Source organism: Pocillopora damicornis, chromosome 5 (genome assembly GCF_964200805.1).
Source record: "Pocillopora damicornis chromosome 5, jaPocDami1.2, whole genome shotgun sequence".
Lineage (NCBI taxonomy): Eukaryota > Metazoa > Cnidaria > Anthozoa > Scleractinia > Pocilloporidae > Pocillopora > Pocillopora damicornis.
In genome coordinates, this window is record NC_142674.1 from 24,682,959 (window position 1) to 24,701,461 (window position 18,503).

At 39.0% G+C, this 18,503-nt stretch overlaps 1 protein-coding gene and 1 pseudogene across 4 annotated transcripts; one reads left to right on the forward strand and one right to left on the reverse strand.

Annotated features, from left to right (window-relative positions):
* Positions 1 to 979: 979 nt before the first annotated feature.
* Positions 980 to 17,589, reverse strand: LOC149046116 (uncharacterized). Of its 4 annotated transcripts, none has more exons than XR_016186643.1 (10): positions 17,422 to 17,589; positions 16,778 to 16,930; positions 7,906 to 7,980; positions 7,085 to 7,478; positions 6,370 to 6,614; positions 5,849 to 6,001; positions 5,167 to 5,346; positions 3,621 to 3,772; positions 3,071 to 3,199; positions 980 to 2,760 (listed from the first exon to the last, which is right to left on the reverse strand). XR_016186643.1 is itself a non-coding variant. In XM_089206550.1 (10 exons), exons 3-10 carry the CDS (start codon positions 7,957 to 7,959, stop codon positions 2,459 to 2,461), a joined length of 1,563 nt encoding a protein of 520 aa, XP_089062676.1. In that variant the 5' UTR covers positions 7,960 to 7,980; positions 16,778 to 16,930; positions 17,422 to 17,589; the 3' UTR covers positions 980 to 2,458. The 4 variants fall into 4 exon arrangements, 3 of the variants coding, with proteins under 3 accessions (XP_089062676.1, XP_089062678.1, XP_089062677.1); XM_089206550.1 differs by having other exon boundaries at positions 3,667 to 3,772; XM_089206552.1 differs by having other exon boundaries at positions 3,667 to 3,772; positions 6,370 to 6,478; positions 17,422 to 17,558.
* On the forward strand, positions 9,258 to 13,756 carry LOC149046117 (uncharacterized; annotated as a pseudogene).
* Positions 17,590 to 18,503: the final 914 nt, after the last annotated feature.

Below are 18,503 nucleotides of genomic sequence, written 5' to 3' on the forward strand. Positions count from 1 at the left end.
TTGATATACGAAGATAATATAATTCGGATTCGAATGATGGCTTCATTTGCGTAATCGAGCCTTTTTTATTTTTATGGAGAGCAATTTTTTTTACTTACTGACAATTGCAAACTCACAGCAGCATTATCAGGGTAATAAAACAAAATAATAGAAAACAAATATAAACAGTCAGAGAGGCCCATTAAAGAGTTAATGATTTCATACAAGACAAAACAAATCCGATCGTTACTTCGTAAAATATACTTCATTCTCTAGTCAACTTTCCCATATTTTGTTGTAGCTGGGTACCATGTGGCTAGGGAGATTTCAGCCGTGTTTCCCAAGTCTAGCAATAAAGCCCAGTCACGAAAAGCTATGGAGGAATCAATTTCGGAGCTGGACGACAATTTACTTCATAAATTTTTTTATGCAGAGCATTAGATACCTATGAGCTGCATAGTAAATGTTAGCTATTATCGGCCATAGAATAGAAAGTATCTGTAGCACGGAGGGAAAATAAATGTGATAGAACTGCAGAATAACTTATTGCAACATTTTGTTTGTGTTGATGTTGACGACTCTGCATCGGGAAGGGAAACTCTCCAACCTGACATACCATGATAGTGGAAGTTTTTCAGTAGCCGATTAGAGATAAATGACCTTTCAGGTTTGTGGTCTAAAGTTTAAATGCACAAACCTTTATAAACAATCAGCCAAGTCTGTCCTTCCTTAAGAAAGGGGGAGGGGTAAGGTGGAAAAATTGAAGAGTTGTGACATGAGAGAATGAGGAAAATTATCCCTTTGGCAGTGGGGATGATGGCATGGAAAGGAAGGGAAAAAATCCCTGTGGTAGCTTTTCAAACATATTTTAAACTCTGACTAAGGGTGAACGCTTGAAATATCAGCTTTGAAACTCTTTACGGTGCCCAAACTATGTTATCAACTCATTTGATAATGCTTAATTACCCAGTTATACTCTCCCACCAACGCAGCACCACAGTTTCATCAGAAACTTGCCCCCTTTATATATTTCAAACTATTTTGCATATGTGCTCAACATTATAAAAAGTCAAATTTATCTTAATCACAAACCAAAGAAACATTTCATACCGAGTTGAAAGGAGCTTATAGTTAAGAACATCAGTTTGAATTAACCCTTCGACTCCCAATAGTGATTAACATGGAACTTCTCCCTATAATATCTATACATTATCCTACAAACAGGTATCGAGAAAACTTTAACCTATCAAGCTGTTATCTTGATCTAACGCCAAATTCCCATAACTATTTACAAGGAAATGTGCAGCAGTTCGAGGGGAAAATGAATAATCAGATCTTGAGAGTTAAAAGGTTGAATATCTAGGAATGACCGACTGCATGGTATACTTGGTGCTGAATACCCCATCTCAATCTCTGACTGACGTAGGTGACGAAAATAACCTAATTTTAGTATGATGACATTAAAACCTCTCTAATTAAACATCTCTCTACGTTACATGCAGATAACTTCTGTTTACAAAATAGGATGCTCTCTTTACCTCTTGAGGCACTTATTCAAGCCAACATATCAAAAGAAAGTTGTTGTAAATACTATATCATTTTTTAGAACTCTTGCAAATTCAAACTTCATTACCCCAAAATATTCTTGTTTATGTTAAGCAAAGTTGCGATCAATCCTATATACCTAATTTGTATCTATATATCTACATTTAAACATTTTTTTTTTGGCAACAGCATACATTACTTACAATGAGCTGCTCGCAAGAAATTTTGTACGATTATTATACTACTTACATTGCCGACATAAATCGAATACGTTACTTGCATTATAAACATCAAGTCATTATTTAAAATGTATTGAACAAGTTGCTTGGCTTACTTGGCAAATGCAGATGAATGCTCAGTAGGTACTCAATATATTGCTGTTTTTTTGGGGGAGGATATCTAATTCTTCTCTTTTACTGTCTATTCGATAGTTAAGGAAGGTCAAAAAATACAAGGGTTTAATAGGATAGGTGTTAGTTTTGAAACTAAGTAACTTTGATCTAGGTTATTCAAAGCATATTTACTTAAAATTGTCATATGTCCTTTCGCTCTCGCTGCAATTTATACCAGGCCAAAAAGAAGATACAGTGGTCTAACAGCACTAGTGGTAAACATTGTACTGAACGATACTTGTTGGTTGATAATGGTGATTATTCTCATATTTTCTTGAATTTAGGTATGTCCTTAACCTTTGTAAAATTAATTTCATTACAAGCTGAATATCGTAAGTCATGCCGAAAACTACAGTTCGTTTTGTTTTTTAGTGTTTCTTTCTTAATACTTTTGATTGTTTATCTTTCCTAAATTTATTATGCTGTGGAATTGTTTTTTGTGACAAACGTGCAATTATTCAGCGTTTCTTTTCGAGAATTTTACCCACTTCAAATTCTGTAAAAACTACTTCGAACTAATGCTGACCTCTTTAAATTTTTTTTTACTGATTATCATATTCTTCCAAAATCTTGGCAACGTCACCTCTCTTAGCAGTTTCTCTTACCAAACTTGAAAACTCGGCAACTGTTAGCTGTTCGTGTGAAGCTGCTAAGTGTTCCAAGAGGGCTTTTGACGGTCCGCCATTATGCTTTTCGTAAACTGCGGTCACTTGATAACTGTCAATACCATAATATGAACAAACATCGCGATAGTCACCAACACTCGGCATCCTTGTGTCCAGACAGTTACATACTCGCTCTAGATATGGATTATTATCCAGCAAACTGCTAAGGAGCTTCGAGTCTGAATCAAAGAAGAAATTTGGAGATACTTTGTGTTTTATGTGCTTACACTGCACCGCCATAATGGAAGTACGCCACCACTGACAACATTATGCTTTTTATCATACAAAACAAATAAATTCCATGTTGCTGTGAGTCTGCACAGTAATAGATCATCATAGGATGACGTCAATTTGTGGAAAATTAAATGTTTATGTGGTGGGTGGAAAGCTTATTCGAAACAGATATTATATTTATTTAAAGATTTAAGAGACAGTTTTTCATGATAGTAAGCATAGCTACGACGATGGAGATGAAGATTACTAAGGTACCTTGACGAGTTTTTGATTGTTCGTCTAAGTTGCTCCTGTCGCCTTCGCCCTCTTCCGATGTTGAGGACTTCGAACATCCAGATGCGGTTCTTTGAGGTGTAAAATTCACCGACCGTGATTCATTCAAACCTAAAACGTTCGAAAATGGAATCAGTACGGTTTTTCAATTTAACTATTTTATACATGCGAAAATTTCAGCATGCTGACTAGCCAAGGACACGTGAATTATCACCAAACAGTGCAGAAAATTGAAATTGAGCGCAACATGTTGAAATGAAAAGGATCGACAGGTAAGTCGCGAAAGCACGATAAAATAAAACGGCGGACGAGTGAGGAGAAAGTAACGACGTTTTCATTTGGAGTTGAGGGAGAATGCAAAAAACGAAAACACCCAACAAAGTAGAAAGAGCACAAACACTCGATTATTTGTAACAGAGAGTTTAAAAGCTTGAAGGAAGTTCGTGAGAGAAAAGCCAGACTACTCCGGTGACAAGAGAAAGACAAGCTTATTCGTAGGAGGTGTTGATTTATAGAGTTAACTACTGGACACCTTCTTGTGATAGTAGCTATAGTTGCGATGACGATGACGAAGGTACCTTGAGGAGTTTTTGGTTGTTCGTCTAAGTTACCGCTGTGACTTTCTTCTGGTGCTGAGGAAGTCGAGCATCCAGCTGCACTGTTGAAGTGCATACGAGCATTTGCCTAAAATGAAGAGGGAAAGTGAAAGTTGCAAAATTGTTCAAATAGTGGAAATTCATAAATATTGAGTTCAACAATTTTAATATTCAAAAAAGTTATCGGTAGAACAAAGAAAACCTCTTTAGACTAAAGTTACAGGTTTATATCCCTTATTCGTACTTAATTTGCAGGTACATGATTTCGTGATTTCGGCAAGACAGTATTTCGCGGGGATTTATTTTCCCGATTTCAACAGGATAATATGAAAATAGGACATTGAATTTCGCGATTCAAGCATTGTCAACTTCATTTTTATTTTCAAAATGTCTGAACTTTTTAAATTCCAAGATAAACCGGAATAACTGTTGGAACGTTACATGAAACTTGTGAAAGAGAACTACGAGAAACGAGTTAATAGCAATTTTGAGGACTGCATGATAGATATTATCAGGAATTTGTATGAAATTTACGATTCATGTGTGAAGATCACTAACATTAACATTACACAACATGCATTACACGAGATACACAATGGAACATACCAGTAAAACTAGTTGAAAATTTGAGTATTTGTCGATACATAACATGTGTGTGTTGCTCTTATTACATGTTGATCTTTTTTTTAAATTTGAATTTTATGGGTATTAAGTTCCGCGATAATTATTTCTAAAATAAAAGTTTTGGGCTTCGAACTCGGCAGCTTGACTTTGCAAGGTTAATCGCGGCTTTCCAACTTTATGATATTTATTATCTTCACTAGATTTTGTGGTTATTCTGTCAATGACAATTAAACCGAGGAAGCTTATTAAAGTGCACAATGTTAAGTTGGTAATAATAGTAATAATTAGAGTTTACATAGTACAAATTACATAATGCGTTTCACAGAAAATGAAAATTATGGTTAATAATGACAGCTGATTAAAACTGCATTAAAGTTAAAGATGGATAAATATTTTATTCATTACTCCTTTATAAAGATAAAAAAGAAAACTACATTGATGGGGCAACAAACTAAAAGCTCGGCTGAAAAGGAAGTTAACATTTAGACAACGCTGCAAACTAGGTATAGAGTCCAGGCCAGTGATGTCACGAGGCAGACTAGTGGTTTTGACCAAATACATATAGGGTTATAACTGGAAGGGCAAATACGAGGTAGGAAGCTTATAATTAGCAAAAATGTGTATTTTACATGTAGATCGACCTTCACTGGCCTGGCTAAGCTGATAATGTTGAAGAAAGTGAGTGGTGATTGTAACTTTGCAAGAAAAAATTGAGCTGAAAGTTACATTAGATTTGGTTCGATTTTGTGTTTTTTCCTTTCTTGTTATTTTTTCTTTCTTTTTATTTTCAAAGAAAACTGTAACCTATATCACTAGCTTTATGCGAAATCAGATCGTGTCAGCTACATGCAGTATTACCTCCACAATTGAAAAGCCGGGGTATACGTAGATTGGATGTTCTACATCATGGCCCTCTTGCTGGAACGTTATATTACAAGAGAACTCTTCTACTTCTCGACCTTTCACTGGTTTTACTGCAAAAGCACATGGATTTATATGGCGAAATCCACCGCCGTGGGAATCATCGCAGATGTACACCTACAAAAAGTCACAGATTGAGTTATACACTGCATCAATCGGGTGTGGAACGCTTGCAATAGAAGTGCAAGAGGTTCTTCAAAGTGCATTGTTTAGACACCTACTTTCAGAGGTAATCGGAAGGCTACATAATTGACAACTCAGAAGTTTCTTATTATTATGCAAAGTAACTATAGTGAGGGGCAAAAGTTTTGGCACACTCTACTTCTTTTGTTAATGTTTTTCAACTGTCTCTATAAATTTCTCCCCATCCTCCTCCCTCCCCCCCCCCCCCCTTCCATCTCAATGTTGCCTGGTGCTGGTGTTGTTTGGGGAGAGAGGGAGGGACTTGCTAGTAACTTATCAAACATAAATGATAATATTTTTGTTTATTACAATGTGTACTGAGGGGAAGATCGTCGACCAACCACCAAGGGCCTATTAGCCTCAGTTCAGGTTATCAGAGATAAACATTTTTCATGACAACTCATAACTGAGCCCAGCCCCATGTTGATTTCCTCACCTGCTCACCAGGTGTGTCGTCTAATTCCCAGCCCTTCCCAGGATCCATCACAAGTTTCACGGTTATGTTATTGCTGTTGTTGTACATTGTGAAGGTTTTCTCCATTCCTTTCCATGAACCAGGAGACCGCTTTCTATCTTGCGTCTCCACTCGCTTGTAAAAGCAAGATATATGGATCAGAAAGGTGGTACATCGTGCGATAAAAAGAGTGACTAGATGAAAGGGTGTTATTCTTTAAGTTTCAGACGAAACCTTATTTTTAATGTTTTGTTGGACAAATGCAACTCACTTGCCACATAAAGGGATAGGACTGGGTAGATGCCTACAGTTAGGTTACATCCACACAAGAGGAATAATAACAGTCCTTGTCGGTTCATCATCATAAGAGTAGGTTAAGCTCTTGCAATAAGAGGCTAATTGACTACTATGTACATACTTGTGCTTTCGTCTCACGGTAAGCGTGATTTGGTGGATGCCTCGGCTTGAAACTAAAATACACTCCTACTTAAACGATTACTTACCCTCGAAGAATCCCTGTTGTCACTGTAAATGTAGAATCTGAATTCAATGAGATCACGTCTGGGATTCGGTTTACTAGCGAACACTGTGGCTCTTTTCTTCCTCGGTGTCCTACGACGACAAAATACGCACCAGAAACAGAATTTCATGGTTTTGATATGAATGGAGTCCTCCTTTGCTGTGAACCATGCCCTCGACATATGTGTTTTTTTTGATTTGCTAGGGATTTTCTCCCACTTGGTGAGATCTTTTAAAAAAATTGATGAAAGAATCATCAGTAAAGTAACAGCATAACGAACATCAGTCCTATCTACCCGAAAGAGATGGCGGTGAAAATATATAAGTAAAATGAATAAGTTGGGTTACTCCGCAGTGGAAATCCACGAGGTTCCTCTCAGGATTAGGGCTACGTTAAGTCGATTGAACTTTGTGTCTTGGTTTTTGCCAAAGAAGAAAAATAACTTTCACAAAGAAAACATCTGGGAGCGCGGAGGAGAAGCAACGAAAAACTCAACCACATGTGACGCCAGATTCATGAATAGAAACCGGACCACAGCGATGGGAACCGAGAGCTCTCATCTTCTTTGTAACTCCATACCCTAAACAAACTCCGAAAATGTAAGGCTCACAAAAGTGTAAGTCCTCAAGATCCTAAGTCTCAAATGTATTTTCTTTGAATTGAGCTGAAAATACTAAGCCCAGGGATTTTTCGATTACCTGGGTCGGTTCTGTAGACAGTTATCCATTCCTTTTTTGCTTTACCCATATAGAGGCAATGTGGAATTATAATCTCCAAAGGCTTTAAAAATCTGATATCGTGTGGTCCGCATTCAATCACAGGGGAAATGAGTGTTTCATCAGGTCCAACGGGGATATTCCGCAACAGCTCTGTTGTGTCGTAGACCACGCGGTAGAAGATTTCATAGGAGACTCTAGTCGGTATTGCACCTTTTGTAATACATATTTTCACATCAGAGTCAAGAGCGGAACTCAGCTCACCGCCGGAATCGTTGAATTTGTTTTTCACTTCAAAGCTGTTGAGTGAAAAGGCACTTTCTTTCCTGGCTAGTAGACCTACTTTAGTTTTCCGAAGATTTGCCTCACCCGTGTCCTTTAATAGGAAACAAACCAAGTCAACCACAGTTTTGAGTGAATAAAATATGCTACCCAAAAATTATTTGAGGTAACTCAAAAAAACCCAGCATCAGCATTAGATTTTATTGCTCTTCCAATAGTTTCAAACAAATGCCCGATTATTTTGGAATAACTTATAATCGCTTTTTGACTTCTAAGGTGGCTGAACCAACATTTCAGCCTCTTTGAAACATCCTCAATTTAAGTTGAAGTAAAAGTTTAAAGACGCACTAGTTAATTTGTTTTCATCTTATACTTTTAGATAGCTCTCACAAGCACTTCAGACATAGATGATGAGGCTTGAAACGATGACTGCCATTCACTAGTATAACATGAGGGTCTGCAAGATCAATTAGGAGTTACGGCAGAATACAGACAAAAATTCTTTTAGGATAAGTCCATACCTCTAGAATATCATTCGCGTCAACTAAAAATCGTTGTGCATAATAGACTTCCATAGCAGGATTGGTACACAAGCACTGTGAAGAAATTTAATTGAAATTTAGAAAAGAAAGAAGTTTTCGGGTTACAGAGGAGCACCCAGGGTATTTATCCTCTCTTAATAATCCACTAATAAAAGGATGCTGTTATTTCCAAGATACAAACTTGCATTTTTGTTAAAAAAAAAAAGAATCGAGGTTGAACACGCTAGCTTCAGGAAAAGAACAGAACTTGTAGAAATGCTAAGAATTTGATCACGCTTACATAGGGTGGATACATCAAGTAATGGTGCATACCGCAGTTTTTGAAAGTATGATGCACACAGAAGAGTTGCTCGAGCTTCTCATTTTAGCATCAGAAGTTAATATAGACTAATTTTTGGGCTTGATGTTACGTAGGCATGCCTATACGTATAAAGAAATTTATGTCATTATGGTAAAATAGCACATGATGGGACCAGCATATACAACCAATGTTATAAACCTACTCAACATAACCTACGTATTAATCTCTAGTGCACGCTTATAGCAGTCTTTTGCTTCAACTGTTTCGCCCAGCACACTATGCAAAGAACCCAGATTGTTGTAAGAGCTTGCAACATTATCATTCTTATAAGTCTCAGCTTTTTCATTCCAATCTCCAGTGCACACTTATAAAATTCTTTTGCTTCATCTGTTTCGCCTAGTATACTATGTAAAGAACCTAGATTGTTGTTTGGGCTTGCAACATCAACATGTTCAGGTCCCAGCTTTTCCAGACGAATCTCCAGTCCACGCTTAAGTTGGTCTTTTACTTCAGCTGTTTCGCCCCAGCGACTAGTGTAAAGTACTCAGATTGTTGTAAGAGCTTGCAACATAAACATGCTCAGGTCCCAGCCTTTTCAAACTAGTCTCCAGGCCACACCTAGTTGAGGTAGTCTTTTGCTTCATCTGTTTCGCTCAGCGCACTGTGTAAAGTACCCAGAGTGTTGTAAGAGCTTGCAACATCGACATGCTCAGATTCCAGCTTTTTCAGACGAATCTCCAGTCCACACTGAGGGTAGTCTTTTGTTTCATCTGTTTCGTCCAACGCACTGTGTAAAGTACCCAGACTGTTACTTCCAGCTGACCAGTGTCTCGCCTTTTTGCCATCTTTTTCACTCGGTTTCCTACGAAAACTTTCCAAGGTGTTCCCGGTTTGGTGATCCAATGCAGGTGGACCATACTGTCCATACATACGGTTGTGGAACACATAGGCCATCGCTCCAGGGCGTTACGTAGATTTGGGACCATGTTTGCCGCCATCTGACCGCTCATAAGTTCTAGTCTCGCAATAGATGGCTCGTTTGGAGGTTCTAAATTTTGAGGTGAGTAAACCACAGACCACTCCTGTTGTGTTCCTGGCGTTAGCGAATACATGAAGATGAATGGCTTGCACCTGACCAACGCCTCTTGCCGTGCTTTTTGGAACTCTCACAATCTTCAATTGGGTAGACCATTTGATCCACTCCCTCTTTGACTTCTCTGAAACTTCCCTGCTCCAACCCTTCATCCCGTTGCATGCATATCGGTAGACCTGCTTTCCTTTCACGGTTGTCGGTGACATTATCCCTCGTGGGTCGTAAATACTTGCTACTCTCTTTGTAAATGGCTGGTTGACACTGGGTTCTGATACTTGTCCCAGACTGTCCCAAGGATCTTACTAGTGTTTGTCAAGTCTTCGCTCTTAAGGCAACCAACGTTTGATTCCCACTTGTATCCGGGAAACTTCCTACTCTCCAGAATACTAGTTGCTCGCCTCTTGAATTCTTCCAATTCATCCTCTTTTTTCCCTGTTTTTATCATATTGTTTCCGTACGTATTTTATCTTGGAGCTTGGATTGTTTCTTGAAATTCTTCACCTCGTTGATCATAGCGATAGTTGAGGATTGCGCCCAACAAGAATGTGTTTGGCTCTCCTCCAAAGGGGACTCTGGTGAATTTCAAGTGTTTTTCTCTACCGTGGGTGTTGAACAAGAACAGAAAGGCATCTCCATCTTTCTCTCTGACACCAATCTGTAGGAACGCCTTCTGAATATCTAATAGTATAATGTGTGTGGACATGCATAGCCAGCCAGTCTCAGGCGCGTTCGTATCTTGATTTTAACTTCCCGAGAGTCAGCCTCCTTGCGGCTGCGAAATTCGCCTACTCAACCTTTGTGATTTCTATCTGTTCGCCTGTTGGGTCCTCCAGGGAATGAATTCTCACATTGAATATGGGCATTGAGTGCCTTCCCACGCCGTTTATGATAACGCTTTGGCGCGTTTCATGGCGAGAGGGCTTCAGATTCAACTTCTTAGTTACTTCTATGGACATTAAATTCCTACCAGAGGCCGTGTCTGCCGTTTCACTGAGAAGCACTTCTCGTCGGGAATGACCAGCTGTTGAGTCAGTGTCGGATGATGATCATCAGTTGCCGGTTGATTTTGACTTTTCTAGTTTGTTCTTTGGAAATTTTGACGATGTCAATATTCGGAACAACTGCTGTGGTGTTAAAGGCCGTTTGAATTCTACCGTGGCCTTTTAGAAAACTACTTTAAATGCTCTAGTGTTCCTTTTAGACCTTATTCGGCGTGGGTTCAGGCTTCCTTTTGCGGAGAATCCGCACCGCGTTTTTGTCGCCTAATAACAGATCAGTCTTTCGGCATTCAGAGCTCGTTACCAAAGCAATAGCTGAGCTCTTAGCTTATGGATGCATCGTTGAACACAGTGTTCCTCCATTCTGTGTTAACCTATTAACAGTAGCAGAAGGGGAAAAGCTGCGCTCAGTAACTGATTTAAGACCCGTTAGTAATTATCTGGTCAAATTTAGGTTAAAGTTTGAAGATCTACGCTTTCTGTTCCAAGTCCTTGAGGAAGGCCACTGGTTTTTTACACGGGACCTTAAATCGGGGTATCACCAAGTGGACATCTGTTCAGAGCATCAAGCGTTTCTCGGCTTTGCCCGGTCGATCGGTGGCGTGCTCAAATATTTCACCTTTTCAGTTTTGCCTTTCGGCCTTAGTAGCGCGTGCTATTGTTTCACCAAATTGTTGTGCCCTCTTATGAAGCACTGGCGTTCCAAGGGGCATACTCTTTTGTGCATCTTGACCACGGTTTTGCAATTCAACAAGATAAGCGTTCTGCTGTCGCGGCCGTAAGGTTTCAAAAGAAAGAGTTAGATTTCGCAGGTCTTTTTGTTAACGAAGAAAAGTCCCATTGACAACCTATGCAAATAGGCGAATGTCTGGGTTTTGTGATCGACAACATTACAATGACTTTTCAAAGAAGAAGGTGCTCAAGCTTAAAAATCTTTTAAGCACTGCAAGGACGGACGAGTCGTCTTCGTATTGCGAATTGGCTAGAATAGTGGGCACCATAATTTCGGTTTTCCTTAACAGCGAGTCCTACCGCACGTCTTTCCACCAGACAAATGTGCTCGGCGATTTAGTCTCGATGAGGATGGGATCACATCTTTCGTTTCCATGAAGTGCTTTTGGAAGAGTTGAAATTCTGGTACTCAAACATCGGTTCATCTAGTGGTTACTCTCTTCGACCTCAACTTGATACGTCTACCATCATGTTCTCTGATGCAAGCGATGTCGCCTTAGGCGGGTTTTCAGCATCGTTGAAGGTATAACGACCGCCAGCATGTTCACGTCTTATGAATTCGGTCAAAGCTCCTCTTTCTGTGAGCTGAAAGCTATCTACTATGTGTTACTGTACTTCGCGGACCAGCCTACAAGCAAGAGGGTAAAAGTTTTCACCGTAGTTAGATCTAAAGCTCACTTACAGTCGGTTGCATTATCTATATTTCAGTTTTGTTTTGCACGGGGTATATCTCTTGAGTGCAGTGGATCCCCAGATGGTTGAATGAGGAAACTGATAAGCCTAGTAGTTTTTCGATAAAGATGATTTGTCTCTCAATCCATCTATTTTCCGGCTAATTGATACCAACTGGGGTCCCCATACAACCAAACGTTTCGCAGCCTATTAAAATGCGCAGTTCCCGAGATTTAACTCGAAGTTCCAGTGCGGTGGACACCTTGGTGTAAGTCTGGATGGGGAGAATAACTGAATTTCTCCCTCAGTCAGCCTCGTAGTCGATTCTGTCCGTCATCTGACGTTATGTGCTAGTCGCGGAACCTTGATCATTCTAGAATGGCCCTCTTCGTATTTTAGGCCTTTTCTACACAAGTGATGTCAGTTTAGGCCGTTCGTGGTAATAATAAATAATAATAAACCTCTTACTAGAAGAGCCAGGACTAAAGCAAATTTATAAATCACCTGTGTCAATCTTTCGCGGCTGCCCCAAATTCAGAATGTTAGCTTTACGCTCAGATTTTCGGTGAGTTCTCTTTTCTATATCCGCGTAGCGTGAGAGTACATAATATATTTTCTGCGTTTTTTGAAGCATGTGTTTGGGCCTATTTGGTCTGTGTTTTTGGCCAGAATTGGCCCATGCTTTTGGCCTGATTTGGCTCGTGATTTTAGCCTAATTTGGCTCGTGTTTTGGCCTGATTTGGCCTTATTTGTGATTTGATTTGGCCCATGTTTTTGGCCTGATTTGGCCTGTGATTTTGGACCGATTTGGCCCATATTTGTGGCCTGGCCAAAGATCGAGTTGGTGTGATGTCGGCGACTTTATTAGCTTGGCTGGCATGTTTTTTGAGCGTTATTTGGGGATTTTTCCATTGCATTGCGTTCATGGTGACCAGATTTTGTTTGGATTATTTTCTTGATGTTTAATCTCATACATGTATCACTTATTATAATTCAGTTTCATTATCAAACACCTGTTAAAATTAAGTGGTTTTGAGTTGACTCCTTGTTTTTGTTTCAGACGTTCCTCTCTCCAGGATCTGGCACGAAGCATCTGAATTGCAGGACCAGTCATGACGTCGTTTGGTTCCTGGCCTTCTACATTTGCAGCTAAGATCGAAGGCTCCCTCCACTTTGTCTAGGTATAAGTCAGGCTGGTCAAGATGGTGGAAGTGAGCTTCTTCGGAGATTGGTATACTTGTGATTCCGACCAAGTCCTTGCACATCGCCTTGTTTATCACTGCGCTTACCAAATTTTGTGTGGAAAACAATATGGGTGCGTCACTCATTGAAGCTGTGCTCTATGGTATTAGATAGGGTCGTACCATGGCCGGGATGGAATCACTGGTCATCCACTCGTGAAGTCATCTGTTGAAGGAGCTAAAAGGAAGCTAGCCCGTCCAGCGCAGCCTAAAGAGCCTTTGTCCACCGATACAGTGCAGGCAATTGTTGATGCTTATGTTGCGAGTAATTCTCTCTCTGACGTCCTCTTTTTATTTATTTTGCTGGTTGGATTTTATGAATTTTCTCGTGTTGACAAAATCAACAGTTTAATTCTTAAGGACGTTGCTATCAATGGAGATCACATGAAAATTTTAGTCGCTAAGACCAAGAATGACCAATACCGAGAAGGTCATACCTTTTATCTTTCTAACTCAGCGAAGTCTACACGTCGGGTCGCCACAACCGAGAAACTCTTCCCGCAGTTGAGCGATTCCGAATATCCGCTAGTTCGTCGTATAGTTAAAGCTAAGTCTCGCAAGTATTTCCACTATAGGGGTTTCTTTAACTGCGCCAAGAGATGATTTTCAAAAGTACATAGAAACTTTCGTGGACGATGTTTCGAAGTTCTGTGTGCATAGTATTAGGTCTAGTGCCGCGTCCAACCAACCGCGTCAAAGCCACTTTTACTGTAATTTAATTGTTGACGTATCTTATTGTTCTTATAGCTACTTAGTTGTAGTCTGCTTATTCAGCGTGTGCTATACTTGGTAGTCCTTGCGGGGAACGTTAGTTATGCCTGGCCCGTCTCAGATTTCCTGCCCTTTTTTCCCCTCAGAGTTTTTTAGGACAGGTTTTTTCTAGCCACCCTGGCACGCTCGCAAATGATTTTGCTAATTCTTTATTTCAATTTGCTTCATATATTGCTGATTAAAGTACGGATATATGGCGTTTACTACGCAGGCCACATTCCAGCATTCTCCATGATTTGTTGTATCTTGAGTCATTTTGCGTATTTAAGTTAGTGCAGACCTCACTTTGGAATCAGTTCTAGAAGTTTGACAAACCCTGGGATTACTTGAATTGTCTGCAATCAAGGGTTGAACAATTTAAAATAACGCCCTTTTAAAGCTGCACCAGCAGCAACGGTATCCGTAGGTTTTCTTTTTAATATATCATAAGCAAAAATCGAACGCATTGTGATTGGTTCTTACCTATGATCTATTGGAGGACAGATGCATTCACGATAAAACAAATAGAATCCATGTTGCCTAGGCTGTTAACAATAATAGATTAAAGATGACATCACAAATGTGGTAAGAACATCAGCGACACACTCAGCTGCTTCGTGAACGCTTCGTGCATTACTTTTCTTTTATAACCACATATGAAGTGAACTGTGATTTCCTACTGAAGAGATTCAGGGGCTACATGGAAGTTATTTTTGAAACTGACGAGTATTGAGTATAGTTTGTTTTTACTTTCGGTCCATCGCTTCCTATCGCAAAATGACACAGACATTTAATGAGCTCTGACCCAATTATTTAATGGACATCAGAAATTCTTGTAAACGCTTTTCGACATTCTGGACTCCTACCGGCAGAAGCAGCTACTCTACGCCCTGTACATCAAACACAATTGCTGATTTTCTGTTCCCTAGGGTTGCCTTGCTAGCATTCGGGAAAATGTTTACTTTCTGTTCACGCTTATGTGACCGTAATCAATCATGGATTTTATTCGCTGCTGAACGAAACGGGGTTTTTGAAAAAAATTGACGGGTAAAGGGATCTTTTCCAGTCCTCAGTTCTCCTCCAGATAATCGTCTTATCTCTAAACATCGAATGTCGTATCGACATAAGTGTTCTGGAGAGTTCCCTTGTTTATTTTTCGCTCGAGACGAGTTGCATCCGCCACTAACCGCTTTCATGTAAGTAAATTTAAGTATTCTTACTTTCGCCAAAGTTTTAACAACCTTTTAGTGAAGTATGCTGATATTATATCAATTGTTTCACTGACAACTGATGAAATCACTTTGGTTTCATCATTGGTCCATTTTTTCCCGCAGCAAAATAAGACGAGAATGTACCCTTACCCGTTCATCTTCATTATTTTTCAAAGTTAGTTCGCTCTACCAAAGTCGGTGAAAAATTCCTCGCTCTATAAACCATTTCACATTGCCCACATAAATGGAACGTAGATAATAGAACAGTATTAGGGAAATAATATACACATCACTCTAACATCCCTGATTAATTAAAGAAAAAACGGATGAAGAGCCAACCTTCAGGCACGCGTGCCTAGTGGAATTACAACAATCGTTCTAAAATTACGTTCAAGAATGTTTTTAGCAAAGTCCTTTTAGAGCAGCAACATAGATAAATCATTGGATCTTAATAGGCCTTTTTAAGAGAATGTAGAAATCATTTTAAAAGAATCTATGCACTAAGTAAAAAATGTGGTTTTGATTTCCTTGTAAGCGTCAAAACTCCAACCCGACAAGACAAGAAAAAAAAATTGCTCATGTGCAACAAAACACTCGAGGAACCTCGAAAGGGAAAGTTATAGTCTGCCTTTGTTGCAACGCACATTATTCACATCCCTAAATAGCTGCACACTGCTTGTATCATGCTGCTTTTACTGACAACTATTGAATTCGCTTTGGTTTCATCATTGGTTCATTTTTTGCCCGCAGCAAAATAATAGTAGGATGTGCCTTGACCCGTTCATCTTAATCATTTTTCAAAATTAATTCGCTCTACAAAAGTCGTTGAAAAACTCCTCGCATTAGACGCCATTTTACATTGCCCACTTAAATGGAAAGTAGAAAATAGAACAGCGTTAGGGAAATATTAAAATTTAGTGATTTGCTGACTCAACTCGTAAACAGGAATATGAAAGTGAAACCTTCGTGTAACGTATTGTGGCACTCACAAATTATCATCCAGTGACATTGCATCTTTTTGAATGGCGTCAATAGCCGGAAACGTCACATTTTTGCGCTGATCCGTGAAATGTAGGCAGAGCTGTCTAGTCCGGTGTAAGTAAAAAATTTATAAAGTGGGAAAACAAAGCACATCAGCTCCCCTCCGTCCTTAAGGTAATTTTTCAAGAAATTCTCGAATCGGCAGGAGTGGGCTCACCATTCCACATTTCCTCTATGTATACAAATCAGACAAAAGACGAAATCAAGAAAATACTAAATTTGGCGATCCATCTGCAGTGAGTATTCTCTTGAACAGAGGTCACCATAGTCGCATGTCTTCTTCTTGAATGTTCTGCTCATTTTTTTTAGAACTGCCATATATTGATACAATTCTTGGAGCAAACAAGAAAAAGGCTCTAAATTGTAAGTCTTTTACCGGAAGAAAAACTTTCGAATGAACAATTCACGGTAAAGTTAATAATCTTCAGCAACAACGCATACCTTATACTTTCTTCCTAAAAATGTACAGCCAGCTAAGAGCGCCATAGGGTACAAAATTAGGGGAAAATGTTTATGGACATCAGTTATTCGAAAAGATCTCTGATCAACTGCGGCGTTGTTTTTTTCAGTTTGCTGCTATGGTTTTCTCTTGAACATCATTCGTTCCCAAAAATTCCTCAGCATCAAAACATACGCAATGACTATATTGACAAGAAACTTCGTGATCCCTTATCAATCTCGAGATCGAAGACTAGATCTGTATTTTTTGCTGTTGTTTAGAAGCAGGTGGATATTTCGTTTTAGTTTCACAATTAACATGTCCTGGCCTGCTACAGAAACAACTAAATTATACTATGACACAATGTACTTACCGGTGAGGCTAATGTCAGCGTCTTGAGGAACAACTAAGACTGATAAATGCTATCGTTTGTCTTTTGATCTTTTTACTGCTGCTGTGGATCGTGATGGCCGCCCTCGCACGAAGAAGACTCCTGGCCGATTGCTTGCGATCCAAACGTTCCGATCTGTACATCGGAAGTAAAAACAAAGCGAAATAAACGATAATACTTTATCTAATGTTTTACTGTTTTCCTTAAAAAGATGGATAATTCTCACACCAAAAATTCTGAACCTTTGACGGAAACTTAGCGGCGGTAATCTGGTTTTTGCTTTTTTGCTTTTTTCAGCATTCTTGTCTAACTAAACGAAGCAGCTCTCTCGTTTATTTGACACACTCAACATATCACGTCATATTAATTAATCTAAAGTGACGGTAGCAGAATCGCTGTGCAATTTTACCTTTTTCTTAAACCTGTTTTAATAAGCTCCTTCTCCTCAAGCGTGTATCGTATCAATATAAGAATTTTAGAATGTACGCTTGTTCATTTTCCGTTTAAAACGAGTTGTATCTGCTACACAACTTCAATGTAAGTGAATTTAAATATACTTACTATTGTCAAAGTTTTAGAAACCTTTTAGCGAGGTATACATACTTCATTTGCGATTAAGAACTTACGCTGTTTTCTGTAGTCAACAAAACGCTCGATGAACTCGAAAGGGAAAGTTACAGTCTGGTTTTGTCACGATGCACGTAATTCACATCGCTAAATAGCTGCACACTGCTGGTGTGATTATATCGATTGTTTTACTGACAACTAATGAAATCGCTTTGGTTTCATCATTGGTCTATTTTTGCCCGCAGCGAATTAAGACTAGAATGTGCCCTTACCCGTTCATCTCAGTTCATTATTCTTCAAAGTTAGTTCGCTCTACAAACGTCGGTAAAAAGATCCTCGCTTTATAAGCAATTTCGCATTTTACACATAAATGGAACGTATATAATAGAACAGCATTAGGGAAATAATATATACACCATTCTAACATCCCTGCAGATTAAAGAAAAAACGGATGAAGAGGCAACTTCAGGCATGCGTGGCTAGCGTAAATATAACAACAATCGTTCTTAAATTATGTTCAAGAACGTTTTCATCAAAGTCCTTTTCAGAGCAGCAACAAAGATAAATTATTAGAACTTAAAAAGCCTTTTTAAGAGACTGTAAAAATCTTCTTAAAAGAATCTACGCATTAAGTACAACAGTTGGTTTTGATTTCCATGGTAGCGTCAAAACTTTAACCAGACAAGACAAGAAACAAAAATTGCTCATGCGCAGTTATCTAGTGTGACCTTAACAAATCCAGTGACATTGCCTCTTTTTGAATGGCTTCGATAACTGCAAACCTCACATTTGTTGGAGCAAACAAGGAAAAATTTCTCTTTCACCGGTCTTTCACCGGAGGAAAAACTTTCGAACGAACAATTCAGTATAAACTTCACAATCTTCAGCAATAACACAACTTAAACTTTCTTCAAAAAATATAATAAATAATATAAAATACATCGCCAGCTAGGAGATTCTTAGGGTACAAAATTAAGGGAAAATGTTAACGGTAATTTCGGAAAGATCTTTGATCGACTGCGGAGTTGTTTTTGTCAGTTTGTTTCACGGTGTTCTCTTTGACAACATACATTCGCAAAACGTAATACGTTGAAAGGAAATATTTAAATAGCTCAAGAAAGAAAAATCCGCTGCTCTTGCA

Coding starts and splice junctions, on each gene's coding strand:
- LOC149046116 (XM_089206550.1), bottom strand. CDS start 7,959: ATGGAAGTCTATTATGCACAACGATTTTTAGTTGACGCGAATGATATT. Junction 3,200..3,666: donor ACAACCAAAAACTCCTCAAG/GTACCTTCGTCA, acceptor CGAACGTTTTAG/GTTTGAATGAATCACGGTCG. Junction 2,761..3,070: donor ACAATCAAAAACTCGTCAAG/GTACCTTAGTAA, acceptor TCTTTGATTCAG/ACTCGAAGCTCCTTAGCAGT.